This window comes from Delphinapterus leucas, chromosome 6 (genome assembly GCF_059928025.1).
Source record: "Delphinapterus leucas isolate spDelLeu-1000000601 "Yukka" chromosome 6, BTC_Dleu_Yukka2, whole genome shotgun sequence".
NCBI lineage: Eukaryota > Metazoa > Chordata > Mammalia > Artiodactyla > Monodontidae > Delphinapterus > Delphinapterus leucas.
In genome coordinates this window covers 89,912,431-89,934,079 of record NC_143134.1, presented here as the reverse complement: position 1 = coordinate 89,934,079, position 21,649 = coordinate 89,912,431, and the positions used below count along the sequence as shown (strand labels likewise).

Genomic DNA, 21,649 nt, shown 5'->3' with positions numbered 1-21,649 from the left:
CAGTTGTTTGTGGATGGACTCCGTTCTGGTTGGTTGATACTTTGCCATACTGGTTGCAAAAATAATAATTAGTAATTATTATTGATACCATTGTTGTTGGTATCACTCCTGCACTGTTAATCCTACTGTCTTGTTGCAGCAGCTTCCTGCCTGGTCCCCCTGCGCTTGGGCTACCCCGACCTGCAGGCTGTCCTCTGCATCCTGCCAGAGTAATCTTTCTAAATCAGCTCTGGCCACGTCACATGCATGGTCAGAAACCCTGGATGGAGCCTCTTTTTCTATAGTAATGATCTCTACTCTGTTTTTTTATTATACACTTTCTCAGTAACAAATATTTTTTGAGGAAACCCCCTCAGTATGTATATTTATATAGTCATAACTTATAAAATATGATATAGTAGAAATTCTAATATTGTCTTCCCAAATCCCAGCAGATCATATTGTAGACTCCCTGGGGTCCACTTCCTCCTCTGGCTTTGGAGACCCCAGGGTACAGGGTACAGCCCAGACCTGTAGGCCTGGCATTGTCCCCTGTGCACTGTCCGCTCCTAATTTCCTCTCTTTTCATCACTTCTTCTCAGGAGCTCACTCTGCTGCCAAACGCAAATGCTTGCAGATCTTTGAACATAGCCCCAGGCTTTTACTCACCCTACAGTAGCCAGCCTCTGACTCTACCCATACCTTTACAGTCCCACTCGTAACATTATTATCATAAAAATACGTAAAAGCCAATGTTGCTGGCTTAAGCAATTTAGGATTTAATGTGTGTAAGAGGCGATCCCTTGTAACTCAGGACAGGTTCCTCGTAACTTAGGACAGAAAGCCCTAATCAAAACATCACTACCATTTGATTTTCCCCAACCCTTCGTAATCTCCATAAGAGCTTGAGGGACTGGAAATCCACCAGCTTCTGTCTCCTATAGATCTGCACTTTCCAGAATGTCATATAAAAGAAACAACAGAGTGTGCAGTCTTTTGAGTCTGGCTTCTTAACACTTAGCCCAGTGTATCCCAGATTCACCTGTGGCATCTGTCATTCATTCTTTTTGTCGCTGAGTGGTGTTCTATTGTATGGACGTACCACACGGTTTATCTGTTCATCAGCTGAAGCATATTTAGGTGGTTTCTAATTTTTTGGTGACGGTGAGTAAAGCTTGCATGACATACAGGTGGGGAAAAAATGGGGCTGGGGGAATGAAAGAAAAACAAGCAAGCCACTGGTCTTATCTAGATCCTTGTTTAAAGATGGGGAAATAGGGGACAAGAGGGAACCTATCCAAGGTTACATGTAGATCTGAAGTAGAGCTAGAACTAGAATTAGTTGTGCCCATGTTCCACCTCCTTTTGCTATCACGTAACTAGGGAGATGCAACCTATACCCAGATTTAATAAACAAAGCCAAAGGTAAGTTTGTGCAGGGCATTCAGCAGATGCTCTAGACTCCCAAAGGGTTCACTCTCATTTTGCACCTCCAGGTCTGATACGTGGTGCCTGGCGAACCCACCAGCACGGCCTCACCTTGAAAACTCTCTCCGAGGTCCCTCTGCTGCCCACAGTGGGCAGAAGGTGACAGCCATGGCAACCAGGATCACAGCCCACGTGGAAGGTGGTTACCACAGCAAACGCAGCATCTTCTGCACCATCCTGTAAGAACGGAGAACCACGGAGTGGGGCAGCTGGGGGCTGTCCTCAGACTCCGAGAAGGAAGCACATACCCTGCTCTCAGGCTCAGGCCCTGCCCAGCCAAGCTGAGAGGTTGTGGCCTTTGGGATGGAAGAATTAGTGCTTGTGAAGGCTCCTGGTCTCCTTATCACCGCCCTGAAAAACAAGCTCCCAAGTCTTCTGGGGACTAAGAACAAGGTACCTTCAAAACCCTTTGGCTCCACAACCCTCAGCAGGAAAGAACTTGGATTTTTTTGATTGGTTGGTTTTTTTGGCCGCGCCATGTGGCTTATGGGATCTTAGTTCCCCGACCAGGGATTGAACCCAGGCCCTCAGCAGTGAAAGTGCGGTGTCCTAACCACTGGACCGCCGGGGAATTCCCTGGAATTATTTTTCAAGGAGAAAAGGGGAACCGAAGTTGGTGGGTTTCTAGTCCCTCGAGGTCTTACAGAGATTATGAAAAGTTGGGGAAATCGATAATGAAAACCTTGGTCAGGGTTTTCTGTTTGAGTTACAGGGAACTGCGTTTTATATACGCCAAACCCAGAATCTTCTCAGGGAAGAACGGATTTACTTCTAAGGGAGAGGAGTGATTCTAGTGAGATGGAAAGAACCCCAGATTTTCCCCTTTCCTAGACCTCACTTTTGACCCTACGGGGACACTGCCACACCCACCCTGCTGCCTGGGGAGGCTGGCGGAGTTGGGTTTGGTTTTCTTAAGGACACAGTTCTCTTGGACATGGACCTGTGAGGGAGGAAGGGGCTTGGGATAAGGAGCCCCTCTTGAAAGGCTGCCCCAGGAATGACAGGGACATGCTGAAAACAGGAGGGGGCGTGTGGAGAAGGCTTCTTTCAAGTGGCTTAGGTGTGCAGGCGCGTGCTGGGCTGGGTGGTGCAGAGATGCACCTGAGTGTTCTACCTTCAAGTTGCTCCCAGATTCAGGAGGACATTGGTTCAGGGCTTGCTGCACAGAGAGGATCGAATCCCACAAGCACACCCAAACCAGCTGCCCCTCCTGGGCGCAAGACTGGCAGAGACCGAGGTGCCTAGGGCCCTCGTCTGTGTCCACATTCTCATGGATGACCTCCTGCCTTTACTGACCCTACCAAGGTTTCCCACTCTGTGCCTTGGCTCACGCTTTCCCCTCTTCTGGGTGCACCCTTCTCGCCAGCTACACATGCCTAGGTCCCACCCATTCTTCCAGGCTCGACACTGCCACCCGGATGGCAGTGCTCTGCCCTCTCTGAGCCTCCTCTGCCCTTTCTCTGCCCCCACAGGGTATATTCTGCCTAGCTTAGGAGTTACCCGGGCATATCCCTGTCCCACTGACCTGCCTGTAAGCTAGCTCCATTAGGGTCACCACCTGTGTCGCCAGTCCCCATCCCAGGGGTAGGGTTAGCAGCCTGAGTGAGGAGAGGAAGGCTGGCTCCCAAAGGGCTGTGCTGAACCCAACTGTGAATGTGTTAAGGTTCCAGAGCCAGGCAGGCTCAGACCCACTGCTCTAGGAAGGGGGCCCGACGCAGGCCTGGTTCAGCCTGAACAGTCCCCCGCCCACCCGGCCCTTCATGTGGGGCCTCACCAGCCTGGTAGGGTCACTGTCGTGCACCTCACAGATGGCTTCCCAGGCTGGTTCTGCCAGGCCCCCGGTGCTGCTCTCCCGGGTGGAGTAGGTTGGGCTAGAGGGAGCCAGGAGCACTGGCTACCCCCTGAGGACTTCGGGCACAAGAGCGTGGGCCCCTCCCATCCCCAGCGCTGTCCTTTGCACTTACCTGTGGCCCCAATGTGAGTCGCTGTACAAAATGCTGCCTTTTATTATTTTGTAACGAATGACTTTTCTGTGAACCAAGTGCTTATGAAAATCTCAGCAACCAAAATAAAGTTCTCTATTTTAAAGGAGGTACTTTCCTTGGTCTGGGTATGTGCTAGGGTTCCTGAGCGCTGGATGTAGGCCTCTCACCACTCTGCCCCCGCAAGGCACCACTGCTTCCACTGAAGGAGACATGAGACCAGGGCCATCTTGTACATCCAGCTTGTTCCCACCTGATTCCAAGTTCCAAGGTCTGTGTCCTCATGTGTCAGTCAGGGACTGTAGTTGCAGTCCTGCCTGCCCCTTGGGCTTTGTGAAGAGTAACAGTGAGGTCCCTGGTGTGGATGACATGAGATCCATGACCACATTTTTCCCAGCTTCAGTCGCTTAGCATCTTACAGTGTTTGCCGTATCCACATGTCAGCTGAGGAGAAAACTAATACTTAATATTTTTCTTTAAATCCTCTTTTAATTAAAAAGACTTTATTTTTTAGAATTTTTTCTCTTATGTCTTTTTATTAACAGGTATAGTTGATGTATAATGTATGTTTTAGGTGTACAACACAATGATACACAATTTTTAAAGGTTATACTCCATTTATAAAATATTGGCTATATTCCCTGTGCTGTACAATATATCCTTGTAGCTTATTTATTTTATACATAGTAGTTTATACCTCTTAATCCCCTACCCTAGCCTTGCCCCTCCCCCCTTCCCCCTCCCACTGGTAACCACTAATTTGTTCTCTACATATGAGAGTATGTTGTTTTTTGTTATATTCACTAGTTTATTTTTTAGATTCCACATATGTGATATACAGCATTTGCCTTTCTCTGACTTATTTCACTAAGCACGATACCCTCCAAGTGCATCTTTTTTTTTAACATCTTTATTGGAGTATAATTGCTTTACAATGGTGTGTTAGTTTCTGCTTTATAACAAAGTGAATCAGCATCCAAGTGCATCCTTGTTGCAAATGGCAAAATTTCATTATCTTTTATGGCTGAGTAGTATTCCATTGTGTGTGTATATATATATATATATATATATATATATATATATATATATATATATATACACACCACATCTTCTTCATCCATTCATCTGTTGATGGATTACTTAGGTTGTTTCCACATCTTGGCTATTATGAATAATGCTGCTGCGAACACTGGGGTGCATGTATCTTTTCAAATTAGTGTTTTCATTTTCTTCAGATATATTCCCAGGAGGAGAATTGCTGGATCATATGGTAGTTCTATTTTTAGTCTTTTGAGTAAACACCATACTGTCTGCCACAGTGGCTTCCCCAGTATACATTCCCACCAACAGGGCACAAGGGTTCCCTTTTCTCCATGTTCTCACCAACATTTGTTATTTGTGGTGATGACAGCCATTCTGACAGGTGTGAGGTGATATTTCATTGTGGTTTTGATTTGCATTTCTCTGATGACTAATGATGTTGAGCATCTCTTCATGTGCCTGTTAACTATCTGTATCTTCTTTGGAAAAATGTCTATTTAGGTTTTGTGACCATTTTTTTTTTTTTTTTTGCTATGTGACCATTTTTTAATCAGATTGTTTATTTTTTTGATGTTGAGTTGTATGAGCTTTTTATACATTTTGGATATTAACCCCTTATTGGTCATACCACTTGCAAATACTTTCTCCCATTCAGTAGGTTGTCTTTTTGTTGTTTTGTCTATGGTTTCCTTTGCTGTGCAAAAGCTTTTAAGTTTAACTGGGTCCCATTTGTTTATTTTTGCTTTTGTTTCCTTTGCCTTAGGAGACAGCTCCAAAAAATATTGCACGATTTATGTCAAAGTGTGTTCTGCCTGTGTTTTCTTCTAGGAGTTTCATGGTTTCAGGTCTTAACGTTTAGGTCTTTAATCCATTAGTTTTTCTAAAACCATACACACAAAAATGTTCTAATTTCATTCTTTTACATGCAGCTGTCCAGTTTTCCCAGTCTTATTGAAGACTGTCTATAAGTTTTAGATTTATAGAAAAAGTGAGGAGATAGGTGGTAGAGAGTTCCCGTACTACCCTTCCTGCCAAGCTTCCCTGTTATTAACACCTTGCATTAGTATGGTACATTTGTCAAAATTAATGGGCCAGTAGACACATTATTATTAACTAAAGTCCACAGTTTATTCATATTTCCTTAGTCATTACCTAGTGTCCTTTTTCCATTCCAGGACCCTATCCAGGAACTTAACTAAAAAGAAATGTTTACATTACTTCACTACTATAAATGAAAAGCTAGTGGTTTTAAGACACACTAAACTGTTAAAATGAAAATATTCACAGTATCACAAGCAACTAAACCTTTGTTGAAACCAAACATTTGGGGGAAATTTGTTACTGCAGTTTAGCCAAGTCAGCATAACCTCATATATCCTGGTACACCCCCATGCCACTAAAATCATCTTATATCCCATCAGTAGTATATTAAGCACTGACTTGGTGAGGCTATTGCCCCTTTTTTACAGAAGTAATTGAGTTCTTTAGTTTTTTAACTGAAGTATAGTTGAATTACAGTGTTGTGTTAATTTCTGCTGTACAGCAAAGTGATTCAGTTATACATACATATATATATACACACATCCTTTTTTTTTTTTTTTTTTCCAGTACGCGGGCCCCTCACTGTTGTGGCCTCTCCCGTTGTGGAGCACAGGCTCCGGACGCACAGGCTCAGCGGCCATGGCTCACGGGCCCAGCTGCTCCTCGGCATGTGGCATCTTCCCGGACCGGGGCACGAACCCATGTCCCCGCATCGGTAGGCGGACTCTCAACCACTGCACCACCAGGGAAGCCCTACATTCTTTTTTATATTCTTTTCCATTATGGTTTATCATAGGATACTGCATATAGTTCTCTGTGCTGTATGGTAGGACGTTGTTGTTTATCCATTCCACATGTAATAGCTTACACCTGCTAACCCCAGCCTCCCGCCGTCCCTCCCCCAACCCCCTCCCCCTTGGCAACCCCAAGTCTGTTCTCTATGTCCATGAGTCTGTTTCTGTTTTGTAGATAGGTTCATTTTGTCATATTTTAGATTCTACATTATAAGTGATATCATATGGTATTTGTCTTTCTCTGACTTCACTTAGTATGATAATCTCTAGGTCCATCCACGTTGCTGCAAATGGCCATTATTTCGTTCTCTTATGACTGAGTATTGTTCCATTCTGTATATGTACCGCATCTTCTTTATCCATTCATCTGTCACTGGACATTTAGATTGTTTCCATATCTTGGCTGTTGTGAATAGTGCTGCTATGAACATAGGGCTGCATGTATCTTTTTGGATTAGAGTTTTGTCTGGATATATGCCCAGGAGTGGGACTGTTGGATCATATGGTAATTCTATTTTTAGTTTTCTGAGGAATGGAATACTGTTTTCCATAGTGGCTGTACCAACTTACATTTCCACCAGTAGTGTAGCAGGTTCCCTTTTCTCCACATCCTTTCCAGCATTTGTTTCTAGAGTTTTTAATGATGGCCATCCTAACCAGTGTGAGTTGGTACCTTGTTGCAGTTTTGATTTGCATTTCTCTAGTAATTAGCGATGTTGAGCATCTTTTCACATGCCTATTGGCCATCTGTATTTCTTCTTTGGAGAAATGTCTCTTTAGGTCTTCTGCACGTTTTTCGACTGGGTTGTTTTTCTATTGTTGAGTTGTATGAGCTGTTTGTATTTTGGAAATTAAGCCCTTGCCAGTTGCATCATTTGCAAATATTTTCTCCCATTCTGTAGGTTGTCTTTTTGTTTTGTTTATGGCTTCCTGTGCTGTGCAAAAGCCTGTAAGTTTGATTAGGTCCCATTTGTCTATTTTTGTTTTTATTTCTGTTGCCTTGGGAGACTGACCTAAGAAAACAGTGGTACGATTTATGTCAGAGAATGTTTTGCCTATATTCTCTTCTAGGAATTTTATGGTGTCAAGTCTTATGTCTAAGTCTTTAAGCCATTTGGAGTTTATTTTTGTGTATGGTGAGTGTGTTCTAACTTCACTGATTTACACGCGGCTGTCCAACTTTCCCAACACTGCTGAAAAGACTTTTCCCCATTGTATATTCTTTCTTTATCTAAGATTAATTGACCATAGCGGTGTGAGGTAATCTCTGGGGTCTTTACTCTGTTCCATTGATCCATATGGCTGTTTTTGTGCCAATACCACGCTGTTTGGATTACTGTAGCTTTGTAGTATTGTCTGAATTCTGGGAGGGTTATGCCTCCTGCTTTGTTCTTTTTCATCATCATTGCTTTGGCAATTCTGGGTCTTTTATGATTCCATATAAATTTTAGGATTATTTGTTCTAGTTCTGTGAAAAATGTCATGGGTAATATGATAGGGATCACATTAAATCTGTAGAATGCTTTGGGTAGTATGGCCATTTTAACAATATTCATTCCTCCAGGAGCATTGGATATCTTTCCATTTCTTTGAATCATCTTCAGTTTACTTTATTGTTTTATAGTCCTCAGCATATAAGTCTTTCACCTCCTTAGTCAGGCTTATTCCTAAGTATTTTATTTTGGGGGGTGAGATTTTGGAAGGTATAGTTTTTTATATTCCCTTTCTAATATTTCAGTTAGTGTAAAGAAATGCAACCGATTTCTGTATGTTAATCTTGTATCCTGCTACCTTGCTGAATTTATTTATTCTAATAGTTTTTGTGTGGAGACTTTACGGTTCTTTGTATAGAGAGAGTATCGTGTCATGTGCGAAGAGTGACAGTTTTACCTCTTTTCCAGTTTGGATACCTTTTCTTTTTCTTGTCTGATTGCTGTGGCTAGGACTTCCAATACTATGTTGAAGAGAAGTGGTGAGAGTAGGCATCCTTGTTTTGTTCCAGATTTTAGTGGGAAGGCTTTCAGCTTTTCACTGTTGAGTATTATATTGGCTGTGGGTCTGTCATAAATAGGTTTTATTATGTTGAGATATGTTCCCTCTATACCCACTTTGGTGAGAGTTTTTATCATGAATGGATATTGAATCTTGTCAAATGCTTTTTCTGCATCTATTGAGATGATTGTGCGTTTTTCTCTTTTGTTTATGTGGTGTATCACATTGACTGGTTTGCATATGTTGAACCATTCTTGTGAACTTGGGATGACTCCCATGTGGTTATGGTATATGATCTTTTTAATGTGTTGTTGGATTCTGTTAGCTAATATTTTGTTGAGAATTTTTGTATCTATATTCATCAATTCATCAAAGATATTGGCCTGTAATTTTCAGTGGTGTCTTTGTCAGGTTTTGGTATCAGGCTGATGGTGGCTTCATAAAATGTCTTCGGGAGTGTTCCTTCCTCTTCAGTTTTTTTGGAAGAGTTTGAGAAGGATCAGTATAAGTTCTTTGCATGTTTGGTAGAATTTGCCTGTGAAGCTTTCTGGTCCTGGACTTTTGTTTGTAGGGAGTTTTTAAATTACAGATTCTATTTCACCTCTAGTGATCAGTCTGTTCAAATTATCTATTTCTTCTTGGTTCATTTTTGGTGGGCTGTATGTTTCTAGAAACTTGTCCATTTCTTCTAGGCTGTAGAATTTGTTGGCATATAAGTGTTCATAGTATTCCCTTACAGCTTTCTGTATTTCTGCAGTATTGGTTATTATCTCTCCTTTTTCATTTCTTATTCGGGTTCTCTCTTTTCTTCTTGATGAGCCTGGACAGGAGTTTGTCAATCTTGTTTATTACCCTTTCAAAAAACCAGCTCTTGGCTTTATTGATTTTTTAATATAATTTTTGAGATTCTCTATTTCCTCTCTGATCTTTATTATTTCCTTCCTTCTGCTGACTTTCAGTTTTGTTTGTTCTTTTTAGGTGGTAGGTTAGGTTGTTTGAGACTTGTTTTTTTTGAGGAAGGCTTGTATCACTATGAACTTCCCTCTAAGAACTGCTTTTGCTGCATCCCATAGATTTTGTATGGTTGTGTTCTCATTGTCATTTGTCTCAAGGTATTTTTAAATTTCCTCTTAGATTTCATCGTTGACCCATTGGTATTTTTAGTATGTTGTTTAGTCTCCATGTAATTGTTTCTGATCTTTCTGTGGTTGATTTCTAGTTTTATGCTCTTACGGTCACAAAGATGCTTGAGATAATTTCTATACTCTTAAATTTGTTGAGGCTAGTTTTGTGCCCTAATATGTGGTCAATCCTAGAAAATGTTCCATGTGCATTTGAAAAGAATGTGTATTCTATTTTTGGGGGGTGTAATGTACTGAAAATATCAATTAGTTCTGATTGTTGTATCATTTAGGATCTCTGTTGCCTTACTGATTTTCTGTCTAGAAAACCTGTTCGTTGGTGTAAGTGTGGTGCTAACGCCTCCTACTATTATTGTATGATTGTCAATTTCTGCCTTTATGTCTGTATTTTATGTATTTGGGTGCTTCTATATTAGGTGCATATATGTTGATGACTGGAAAATCCTTTTCTTGTATTGATCCTTTTATCATTACATAGTGTCCTTTATCTTTCTTTATGGCTTGTTTTAAAGTATATTTTGTCAGATATGAGTATTGCGACCCCCACTTTCTTTTCATTTCCATTTGCATGAAATATTTTTCCATCTCCTCACTTTCAGTCTGTGTGTGTCCTTTGCCCTAAAGTGGGTCTCCTCGAGGTAGCATATTGTAAGCTCTTGTTTTTATAATCCAATCTGCCACTCTGTGTCTTCTGATTGGAGTAGTTAGTCCACTAATAAATATTGATAGATATGTATTTATTGCCATTTTAACCTTGGTTTCCTGTTGATTTTATATTTCCTCTTTGTCCCTTTCTGTTTTTCCTTTTGTGGTTTGATGTTCTTCTTTTGTATTATACTTATGTTCTCTTCTTCTTGGTTTTTGTGAATCTGTCGTATGTTTTTGATTTGTGGTTACCCTGTTTTTCAAGTATGTTAACCCCATCTTCTATCTCCTTGCCTTAGGCTAGTAGTCATAGAGGCTCAAACACGTTCTAGGAAATGAAAAAAAAAAATCTACATTTTCTGACTCTCCTCCACATTTTATGATTTTGATGTCCTCTTTTACATCTTCATGTTCATCCTTTTGCTGTTCATTGTGGTTATTATCACATTCACAGAAATTTGATTTTTTAAAAATCTGTGTACTGGCTTATTTATAGGTGATTTTCTCTCCAATTGTGATTTTCTCTTTCCTATATATTCTTCTTTTCTGTTTAGAGAAGATTTCAATATTTTCTTTAGGATAGGTTTTAGTATTGCTGTATTCTTTTCGTTTTTGCTTGTCTCAGAAATTCTTTCTCCTATTCTAAATGATAATCTTGCTGGGTAAAGTATTCTAGGTTGCAGATTTTTCCCTTTCAGGACTTTGAATATATCCTCCTACTCCCTTCTGGCTTGAAACGTTTCCGTAGAGAAATGCTGATAGCCTTATGGGGCTTCCCTTGTAATTAACTCTAATTTTCGCCGTTTTTATTATAAAATGTCTTGGTGTAGGTCTGTTTGGGTTTACTTTGTTTGGACCCTCTGTGCTTCCTGTACCTGGATATGTTTCCTTCTTTTGGTTTAGGAAGTTTTCAGCCATAATTTCTTCAAATACATTTCCAATCCCCTTTACTCTTTCTCCCCCTCCTGGATTCCCTATTATGCCTAGATTGGCATGCTTTGTATTATCCCATAGGTCTCTTATATTGCTTTCATTTTTATTCATTTGGCCTCCTGTCTGCTGTCCTGATTGGGTGATTTCCATTATTCTGTCTTCCGGGTTGCTTGTTCATTCTGCATTATTTATTCTATTCATTGCCTTTAATTCAGTTTTTGTCTCAGTAAATGAGTTTTCTAATTTTTATTGGTTCCTCTGTATAGTTTCCAGTTCCTTTTTACAGTGCTCTGCATTTTTGTTGATAGCCTTAATTCCTTCAATATTTTTATTATCTTTTTGAAACTGGTGTCTGTTAAACTAAAGAGGTCTGTTTCATTATTCTTTCAGGGGAATTCTCTTGGTCTTTTAACTCGGAGTGGCTCCCCTGCTTCTTCATTTTACTTGTATTTCTCTTATTCTGTGAGTTTAGGAGAAACAATTATCTACTGTGGTCTTAGGAGGCTCTTTATATGTGGGGGCATCCCTGTGTACCTTGTGTGGGTTTAACATTTTTGGTTCAAGGGCTGTTCTTAGTATGGCTGCCTATTGCCTCTTTCCTCAGCGCTTGCTGGCCATTATCCCCTTAACAGGGAGTGTGCAGATATGGCGGCTGGTGCCCAGTCGTGGGACTCTCAGTGGCAGTGGCAGCTCATGCATGGCCCTGGAGCATGCCATGGGAGCAGAGGCCGCTCGCAACTCTGCTCCCCGGGAGGGCATAGTCAGCAGCTCGAGATGGCTCCTGCAGTGAGTGTAAGAAGTGTTCCGCTGAGAGCTTGCACAGGGGACAAGGCTGTAATGGCAGGTTCTGCCCCTCCCCTTGCACACTGCCCACACAACGGTGCCTGGCCTCTAAGGCAGCCCAGGCTTCCTCCTCGTACAGCTTCAGGTAGGGTTGCAGAAGACTCTGACCGCTTCAGGCTGTTTCTGCACAGCCCACCCCAGTCCTCTCCCCAAGTCTGATCTCCAAAGCCCAAGCTTCTTCATCCAGCCCCTGCCCGCACCAGTAGACACACATCTCAGGCTGGGAAGTGCAAAGCAGTGGCACTGACCGTCTGTGCAGGTCTCTCTCCATTCTAGCTGCTGCAGACTGGTTGCTGTGCTCTACTCCAAGGCTCTGAAGCTCCCTCTTATAACCTAACAGCTGATCTCTCTGCCAGCGAAAGAACTTCCGAGGGTACAGGAACCTTTCTTCTTTTACAGCTCCCTCGCAGGGGCCCAGGTCCGACCCTGATTCCTTTCTCATTTTTTTCCTTTTTGTCCTACCCACTTACATAGATTTTCTTGCTGTTTCAGAGGTATGAGGTCTTCTGCCAGCATTCAGTGGATATTCTGTGAGAACCTTTCCACATGTAGATGTATTTTTGATGTATTTGTGAAAGGAGGTGGTGAGCTTCACATCTTACTACTCCGCCATCTCGACTGCTCTCCCCAGAAGGAACTGAGTGCTGAGTGGTGATGCCTGTCAAGGCCAGTAGTTGAACGTTCCCTATCAAATGTTAAGAGCTTGTATACAGAAGACGTAGGAGTAAGGCTGTGATCTAGGGCTTCTGTAATAGGAACAGCTGGGACACACACACATACAGTGCCCATCTTCCGCCAAGTCATTTGGAGGCAGAAGTGGGAGGAACACAGAACACCTATCCTACCCTAGCTCTTCCGTGGGTGGGGAAGCATCTGGAAGGAGACTGCTCTGAGTAGCCTGCATTGGTTGACTGCAGGGCTTGCTCTCCCACACAGGCCAGACCCGCCCAAGAGAACCTACTCCATCTGATTAATTGAGCCAAAAATCTGTCTCCCTGGCTAAATCCTACCCATACTTCAGGATCCTACTTCATCATCATTCCATGGAACACTTCCCTTGATCTCTTCAAATCTTAGTTATGTGCCCTTCCTCCATGCTCTCCTACCCACCTACCCACCTGTGTTATCCCCATGGTGGCAGTGAAATCCTCTGCACTGAAAAAGTCTGTTGATGTGTCTGATTCCCCACCCCTCCCATGCCCTGTGAGGTCATGCACTGTTGATCCTCTATACCTAACACCCAGCAAACTCATTAAGTGTTGGACATATAGATGGATGGATAAGGAAACAAACCCAACCCCATTCCTAGTATTTCTATCTTCTGGAGCCCCCAAAGGACATCTTTTCCCTCTGTCTGTGGCAACTCTCCAGAGATTTACAGACAGCATCCTTATCCCCCTGGGATCCACCCTGCTCCTGCCCTCCGTTCATACATGCCAGTTTGGAGACTGTCTCCTCACCATCTGGTCATTTTTCCAGATCCACTCCAGTGGCCTGGGTGGCTCTGGGAGAGCCCAAAGAAGGCAGAGTTTAGGAGTCTCATCCTGTGCCTCAGGAGGTATGTCCCAGCTCTTACGTGCAGCAATTATGGATCAGAAGATAGGATTTTCTAATGGTGCTGTGCTTCCCTGGGGTCGCTTGATTCAGTCTGCAGTAGCTAAGTCCCCTCCACAAGGTGACTTCCCACAGGTGAAAGTTTAACCCCTGTGCAGAGCTCACAGTTCTCAGCTGCCCCCCACCCAAGCAGCTTACACTGTGGCCTCCCTGGCCTTCCCTGCTGGCCAGTCAGGCCCAAATATTGATGCCTGCTGATAGAAGTGTACAAGCACAGCAAAGACCAATATGGGGGGAGGGGAGAAAAGTCAGGAATTTGGGATTAACAGATACACACTACTATATATAAAATAAACAAGGACCTACTGTATAGCACAGGGAACTACATTCAGTATCTTGTAATAACCTATAATAGAGAAGAATCTGAAAGAGAATATATATATAGTAACTGAATCACTGCTCTATACCTGAAACGTTGTAAATCAACCATACCACAATTTAAAAAAAAAAAAGACCAATACAACTTCATCATCCAGACCTCCCAGTCCTGTTGAGGCCACTGCCCCTTGTAGCCAGAGGAGACCCTGACTACAGGGAATGGTGGGCATGCTGTGGCCAGACCGGACAAGAGCCAGAGCTGGGTCTTAGAAAAGCACGTGAGCCTACGCTATCCTCAGCAACAGCCCTGGACCCACCTTCTTCCCTTTCCTTCCTTCCACCAGCACAGAGAAAGTCTCTTCTCCAAATGGTTCCTCATGGTGGACTCACATGGGGCCTGCTGGGCTTGTTCCAACCCTGAGTAGTCTCCTGATATGAACACCCTCATCCCACTAGTTCTTTCTCCCTTCCTGTCCAGAACTTTGCAGGGTGCAGTTATGGCCGTGGGGCTCTGGAGCCCATTCTCCATGATCATCGTCCTTTTTAAATGCAGTCAAGCCTAGCGTGGCCCTCTGGTGCAATCTGAGTGACTCACAACACAACTGTCACCCCTGCTCAGAAACCAGTACTTGCCTGAGTGCAGCCGAAGGCCCTGTCTTAATTGTCAGGATGGTATTTCACTTCTTGGTTTGGGCCCATCATTTGCCACCTATCCAGGCTCCTTGGATAAAAGGCTGATTCCAGGGCTGGAGCAGGCAAAGTACAAGACAGCTAGAATATCTTGTGGCAGAAATTAAGGAAGCACCCTTAAAATGATGGGGATACAGGAGCTAGCTTGAAGGAACTCAGATTGACCAAACGTGGTACAATCTGAGTATCAAAATAAATGATAACAATGTTCACAGGATAAGAATCTATGAGTCCATACTGATAACTAAATGAACACAAAATTTTTAATGGAAAAGAAAGCTTCTCCACATAACAGAATACCATGATTATAAGAAATTATTGGAGTTAGAAAATCACTCACCATTTTGCAGCCATCCTGATATCTGATTCAGCAAAAATGATCAAAATCCAGGCTAAAACTTATGGGTAGTAGTCTGATGAGGAACAGGACGTTTAGAGGCTCAAAGTATCTTTCCACAAATTACTTAGTAAATACAAAAAGAAAAGTAGTAACTTCACAGTGGAGAGAACATAACCTTAACCAAGGAGTAAGTTATCAGCGAGAACAAGATAAACCATCTACTGTGATGCACTTGGGACACAGCACCATGCCTGTGAATTCCCTGCCAAAAACGTATATCCTGAATCCAATCACAAGGAAACACCAGACAAACCTAAATAGAGGGATACCCTACAGAATAACTGATTTACTCTTCAAAATATCAAGGTTAAGAAAGGCAAAGACTGAGGAATTGTTTTAGATTAAGTAAGACCAAAGAGATGTGATCAGCAAAATCTGAATATGAGCTGTGGGCCAGATACTGGTATTGTATCATTGCTCTAGTTCCTGCTTTTGATAAGTGTAATGTGCCTATGGAAGAGAAAGTTCTTATTCTTAGGATATACATACTGAAGTACTTAAGATAAAAAGGGGAGGGTGCTTTTCTCAAATTGTCCCAAATGGTTCAAAAAGAGATATATAAATATATAAAGCAAATAATAAATAGGACAACGCATGAACAGTTGGAGCATCTGGGTAAAGGATATACAGGAGTTCTTTGTACTATTCTTGCAACTATTTTCTAAGTATGACATTATATCAAAAGTTCTTAAAAGGCACTTTAAAAATTTTTACCTAATTAGCTATTTCCAGGTTGGGTCCTCTGCAGGTATGTTAAATACACCTTCTTTGACTTCATCACTGTTAAATGTCCAGCAGGTCAGGGCCACAGAAACTTCCCTCCAGGGAACAGACTTCGTTCTGTTAACACCCGTAAGTTATTCCACGAACTGCAAATCTTATTAAAGGTACAAGCATCTAGCCCACAGTCTCTTTTTCTTCAAAGAGGTCATCAAGCAACATTATGGCAAATAACTTGGTTGGATCAAGGAATCCTCTGTGAATGGATCAGTAAATAAATGGGGTTTTAGAGCTAGGAAAAACCTAGTACGATCCCATTATTCTACAAGTGTTTACTGCCTAATAGCTCTGCCAAGGAAAGAAGGTGCAGCTCATGCACTATGATTCATTCCACAGACACTGGCGCTTATATGCCAGGCACTGTGTTAGGCACCCTCTCACGAGACTTGTTGAAAAAGGCCCTCTTTTGAGCCTTCTGACCCCAAACCCCTTGATGAACAGAAACTTGCGTTTCAGTCAGCCTCTGGGACTGCATCACCTACAGTTAGTGAAGTATACCTGTTGTCACCCAGGACAAGTATAGTGCTGACCCCTGAACAATGCAAAGGGTTAGGGGCACTGACCATGCAGTTGAAAAATCCACATATAATTTATGTCAGCCCTCCATATCCGTTCCACATCTGCGGGTTCAACTAACCACTTGCATGGTACTATAGTGTTTACTATTGAAAAAAATCCATGTATAAGTGGACCCAGGCAGTTCAAATTCATGTTGTTCAAGGATCAATTGTATATTTACCATCCTAGGCTTTTCCCCATCAATATCACTCCTCTTTGTGAGTGACTAAAGACAGCTGCTTCCCCACTAGGACAGAGGCTCTTCAGAGGCCAGGTCACATGCTGTGATCTAATCACTGCTGGAAATTAAGCCTCAAGGTGTCAAAACCACCAGAATCTAAAAAGTATGCATGAAAACACATTTTAAGCCATAAGCACACTAGGAATTCTTTTCCCAGAGACAGATCAGGATATTATTTTTTTTCTGATGCAGAGTCACATACCTGATTTTCACAACAGCTTAGGTAAAGAAAAACAAGAGGCACTTAGATTTCCTGCTCACATCTCTGCTGGACGGAGATCAAGTATGCTACAAGTGCCTGCTACCCAGGATCAGATACAAATGGGGACAAGCCAGACAAGAACATGGAAAATGTGCACTTTAAGCCTGGCCTTGCCATAGAAGTGGCTCTGATAACCACATCCCAGTGCTCAAAGAAATATAAGGATCTCCTGTCCCAAATGAGTCATGCAAGGCCCTTTTTTACCATGTATTCCCTAACGGATGTCCCAGCTGCTGTGTAAACTTCCTCCTTTCTCATTTTCAGAGAGAGCTGGATTCTGTCTTCCTTCCTCCACTGTCCCTGGCCCCCAGCACAAGCACCACACGCCTCAGCTGCTCCCACTGCCTCAGAAGAACCTTGAAGAGCTGAGTCTGGGGGACTTACCTGGTGGCACAGTGGTTAAGAATACACCTGCCAATGCAGGGGACACTGGTTCAATCCCCGGTCTGGGAAAATCCCACATGCCGCGGAGCAGCTAAGCCTGTGTGCCACAACTACTGAGCCTGCGCTCTAGAGCCTGTGAGCCACAACTACTGAGCCCACATGCTTCAACTACTGAAGCCCGCACACTCTAGGGCCCGCATGCCACAACTACTGAGCCTGCGTGCTGCAACTACTGAAGCCTGCACACCTAGAGCCTGTGCTCCGCAACAAGAGAAGCCATCGCAATGAGAAGTCCACGCACTGCAATGAAGAGTAGGTCCCTCTCGCTGCAACTAGAGAAAGCCCGCACACAGCAATGAAGACCCAACGCAGTCAAAAAATAAAATTTAAAAAATAATAAAAGGGGCTTCCCTGGTGGCACAGTGGTTGAGGGTCCGCCTGCTGATGCAGGGGACACAGGTTCGTGCCCTGGTCCGGGAGGATCCCACATGCCGCAGAGCGGCTGAGCCCGTGAGCCATGGCCACTGGGCCTGCGCATCCGGAGCCTGTGCTCCGCAACGGGAGAGGCCACAACAGTGAGAGACCCGCGTGCCGCAAAAAAAATAATAATAATAAAAATTTAAAAATAATAAAAAACACAGATGTTTAAAAAAATGTTTTTTAAGTAGTCACCTTCTCTTAAAAAAAAAAAAAAAAGAGCTGAGTCTGAGCATTAGCCACATACCTAAGTCTCTCCGTGTCATAGTCCCGTTCCTCACAGCACCCCTCTGGACACTGACTTCTCCATCTCCCCCTGGCAGATAAGGTTGGTGGCGGTCAGCATCCCTTCCCATCTGCTTCTGGTATGGCTTCCTGTAACTAGAGGCTGAAACCTATTTCAAAGACTCCCTTGCTGCTAGGATTCTAGTTGCAAATTAAGTTCCTATATATGTACTCAGAGAAAAAGGAAGCAAGATGGAGGCCAGCCTCTTAATCTTTTGGCTGTTTGTGCTGACAAGCAAGGAGGTAGAGCATGGGTACTGATAGCATGGGTGGCTGAACCAGAATTTCAGTGTCAAGTTGCCAGCTTCATGAGTTCAAGAAGCAGCTGAATTCAAGTAGCTTCATGAATTCAAGTGGCTTCTTCATGCCTGGCTGGCCACCCCAGCTGTGTTCTTGAACTCAGCAGTTCCAGTAACAACCTCCTGACTCCTGCTCCTGCAACCCTTTTAACAATTTTATAGTACTTTATATCCATGTATTAAACTTCTTTCTCCTTAAGAATATCTAGGACCATTTGTTTTCTGCACTCGACTCTTGACTGATTCACTCCCCTCAAAAACGTGGCTTTCAGAGCTGACTCCTGCCCTCTGTGTGGCTTGAGCCAGGCAGAGCAAGTGGGTTAATCATTTCCTCTGATTTGGCTCTGCTGTTTCAGCAGCCCGGAACTAAATTAGTCTGTTTTGGCAAGCCCATCACATTGGTGACCTGAAGCCTCCTCTTCCCCCTACTACTGGGCTTTGTCCTCACCACGTACTCCTCCACTGGGCCTTCCACAGCACTTCACATTTCTCTTTATTAACCTTTATCCGTCAGATGTGGTCCAAGGTTCAGCCTGTGAGATCTTTTGCCTCCGCCTAACCCAGGCCCACCCTCCCACATCCCACACACGAACCATCTGCCATTTACAACCACAGAGACACCAAAGGAGGGAGGTGGAGTCCAATAGGGCCAACACTTTATGTTTCTGCTTAAGACCAGCACAACTGATAGGCTGACTTCTGGCTTCATACCCGTGCCAAAGCACGGCTTCTTTATCCCTCTTTCTTTACAAATAAAAATGCAAATGGATAGAAGGAGTGGCTATGATGTGGCCAAAATGCTCTGTCTGGAAAGCACACCTCTAGGTGATTTTCCTCCGCTTTGACTGACGGTCCAAGGCCTGGGCTGGGGGCAGTGGGATGGACAGGGTGCCCAGTTTGTGATCCTCCTCCCTGCCCACTGCCAGAGAAACCCTTCTTTTAGAGATCTTCAGCCTCATGGCTTTCGCTATCTCCATCATCCTAAGGAACAAACACATAAAACAAATGGAGAGTCTCCTCAATGCAAATGCTCAGGGAGGCTTGGCAGGAGGGGGCAGCACATTCGTGCTCCAGGCCATGAAGACAGAATTCCCAAGAGAGCCACAAGGGGTAAAGCTCCCAGCAGAGAGGCAGACAAGATCCCCTCGAGAGCCATCAGATTCCCATTTTAATGTATTGCCATTAGAAAATATCTGTATAAATGATGGAAAACCAGGTTATCTAGATCCTACTGATAACAGTGTTTATTTACTTCTTGTAGCAAGGATTAAGCACTTGCTAGAATGTTAGAATGTTACAGACTTCAAGTATCTGCTTCTCTTGTATGTTCAAACTCACTACTCATGAGAATGCCATCTGTGGAGCCCTCAGAATAATCCCTCTCTGGACTGCTAGAAGAGTCCAGATAAGGGTGTTTTCCTAGGCTCTCCTGAAATACCATCAGGGTCCTCAGAGGTCAGATGCTCCTAAATCACTGACAAAGGCCAATATACCCCACGGTTCAGCATCCTGGGAGGCTCTGCTCCCTACTCAGTCTGCATCCCTTCTAGCAGGGCTAGAAAGGGCCTTAAAGGTTGCCACCTCTGCCAACCCTCCCAGTCAGGTCAGAGAAGCCCAAGTGTGACATCCCTGCCAAACTGCAGCTCTGCCTTGCCTTGGACAACCCCTGGCAGCTCCTTCCATCTGACTGAGCAAAGTTTTTTATGCTAAGCTGAAATTGGGGTTCTCTTAGATAACTTCCACCCCTAGGTTACCCCATCGGAACCATACAGAGTCCCTCTTCCCAGAGACAGCAGTTTGGAGACGAGGTTGCTCAGTTACACAGGGATGGAAGGCTCAGGTTTGAAGCCCAACTATTCCCCTTGGCTGTGTGACCCTGGGAAAATCACTGACTTCTCTGAACCAAAGATTCCTCCACTGTTTCTTAGCGACATCACTGAGATATTATGACAGATTTGGTACTGTGCCTAGCAAATCGAAGGCACACGGTAATGTCTGGTTGCCCATCCATTCAATCTGGTTGCCCATCCATTCAATCAATTATTCATTCATCTGAAAACTGTCCCCAGGTCCCTCGACAGTGCCTCATGCTTTCCAGCAGTACCACAACTACATCAAGGCGTCCTAAGGGAGCTTTTTCTTCTTTTGTGCTCACCTTTTCTCACTGAGCTTCAAGTCCCTCTGTAACACCGTCAGGTCAATCTGGAAGTCGTTTATGTGCAAAGCCAGTATGATCACATAGGCGGTGATCTTTGCCTTCATTGAGTCTGAAATTAAGTTCCGCAAACTGCAAATCAGTGGCAATAAAAGAGAGGCAAAATTAAACTCCGAGATGATTTCTCCAAAAGCAAAGGAAAAACATCCAAGCCTGTTCCCTTATGCATTCAAAATGTCTTCTCGGGCTTCCCTGGTGGCGCAGTGGTTCAGAGTTCGCCTGCCAATGCAGGAGACACGGGTTCGTGCCCCGGTCCAGGAGGATCCCATGTGCCGCGGAGCGGCTAGGCCCGTAAGCCATGGCCGCTGAGCCTGCACGTCCAGAGCCTGTGCTCCGCAAAGGGAGAGGCCACAACACTGAGAGGCCTGCGTACCGCAAAAAAATAAAAAGTCTTCTCATCCCAGGGAGAAGAAAAGGAATTAGAGCAACATCCCTTGTCCTGTTGTGGTGCCCAAGCCTTCACGCACAGTGGAGCGGTGAGCCAATGCCAGTGTCCCTCCGAGGGGACAGAGAAGGCCGCACCTTCCCCAGGCACAGTCAGAGCCTTGCACTGGCGAGGACCCTCCCCATCTTCCTGGCCTGCTCAGCAGGGCTGCTGGGAACAGTCATCCCAAACTCAGCTGCCGATGGTTCTTCCAAGCACACTCAGAGCAGGACACACACTGCAAGCAAGCGGCAGGAAGGAAGCCCAGGTGTGCTGCTTGGGGTGCTTTCCTCAAATTCATCCCACTGGCCTGCCCTTTCCTGCAACACTGCCTCTCCATACAACATTAGGACATTAGGCAGGGGTCCTTGGAAGAAGCGTGTGACATGAAGTCTTTGTTAAAAGACTTCCCAGAGCCTTTAACATAAGCTTCTCCCAAAGGGACAGAGTCTGTACTACAGTGTTGCCTAAACTCACCTGACCCCAGGAGCCCTCCAAATGGCAGTGCTCTCTTCAGTACAGTGTCTCTGTGAATACAGACTGCAATCCAAGCCCCCCTCCCCACTCTCACCACCCTCCCTGTCCTGCTTTCTCCTTCACAGGCAGAAGCCGAGAAATCAAGCCCCCTGACCTGCCATTGTTGTAGATCAAGCACGTAAAGTGCTTCAGCAGTTTGGTGTTAATGATGTGGGGAACTCCAGGTCCCAGGGCACCTACAAGACAAAATAGAGTCTGATCGTTTTCTTTCAAAACTCTCAGGACACACCTCACCTATGAGCTGGGAAAAGCGGACAACACTTGGGCCACTGGAATAAACAGAGG

The 21,649-nt window shown here is 44.1% G+C and overlaps 2 protein-coding genes across 6 annotated transcripts in view; one reads left to right on the top strand and one right to left on the bottom strand.

The window, feature by feature from the left end:
• The window catches only part of FBXO10 (F-box protein 10), an 85,846-nt gene extending 66,775 nt beyond the window's left edge, over nucleotides 1-19,071 (top strand). For 2 of the 5 annotated variants that reach the window (XM_022600086.3, XM_089913412.1), the window contains exon 12: nucleotides 1,476-4,533. In XM_022600086.3, the coding sequence (XP_022455794.2) occupies nucleotides 1,476-1,650 (175 nt within the window). In that variant the 3' untranslated portion in view covers nucleotides 1,651-4,533. Of the gene's footprint in view, nucleotides 1-1,475; nucleotides 4,534-6,098 lie in introns of those variants that run through there. The other 3 variants (XR_016393593.1, XR_002648328.3, XR_016393592.1) reach the window with 3 other exon arrangements.
• The window catches only part of POLR1E (RNA polymerase I subunit E), a 28,115-nt gene continuing 25,288 nt past the window's right edge, over nucleotides 18,823-21,649 (bottom strand). The window contains exons 10-12 of the mRNA XM_022600213.2: nucleotides 21,459-21,540; nucleotides 20,344-20,475; nucleotides 18,823-19,169 (exon numbers count right to left, since the gene is read on the bottom strand). Coding sequence (XP_022455921.2) covers nucleotides 19,010-19,169; nucleotides 20,344-20,475; nucleotides 21,459-21,540 — 374 coding nt within the window. The 3' untranslated portion in view covers nucleotides 18,823-19,009. The remainder of the gene's footprint in view (nucleotides 19,170-20,343; nucleotides 20,476-21,458; nucleotides 21,541-21,649) is intronic.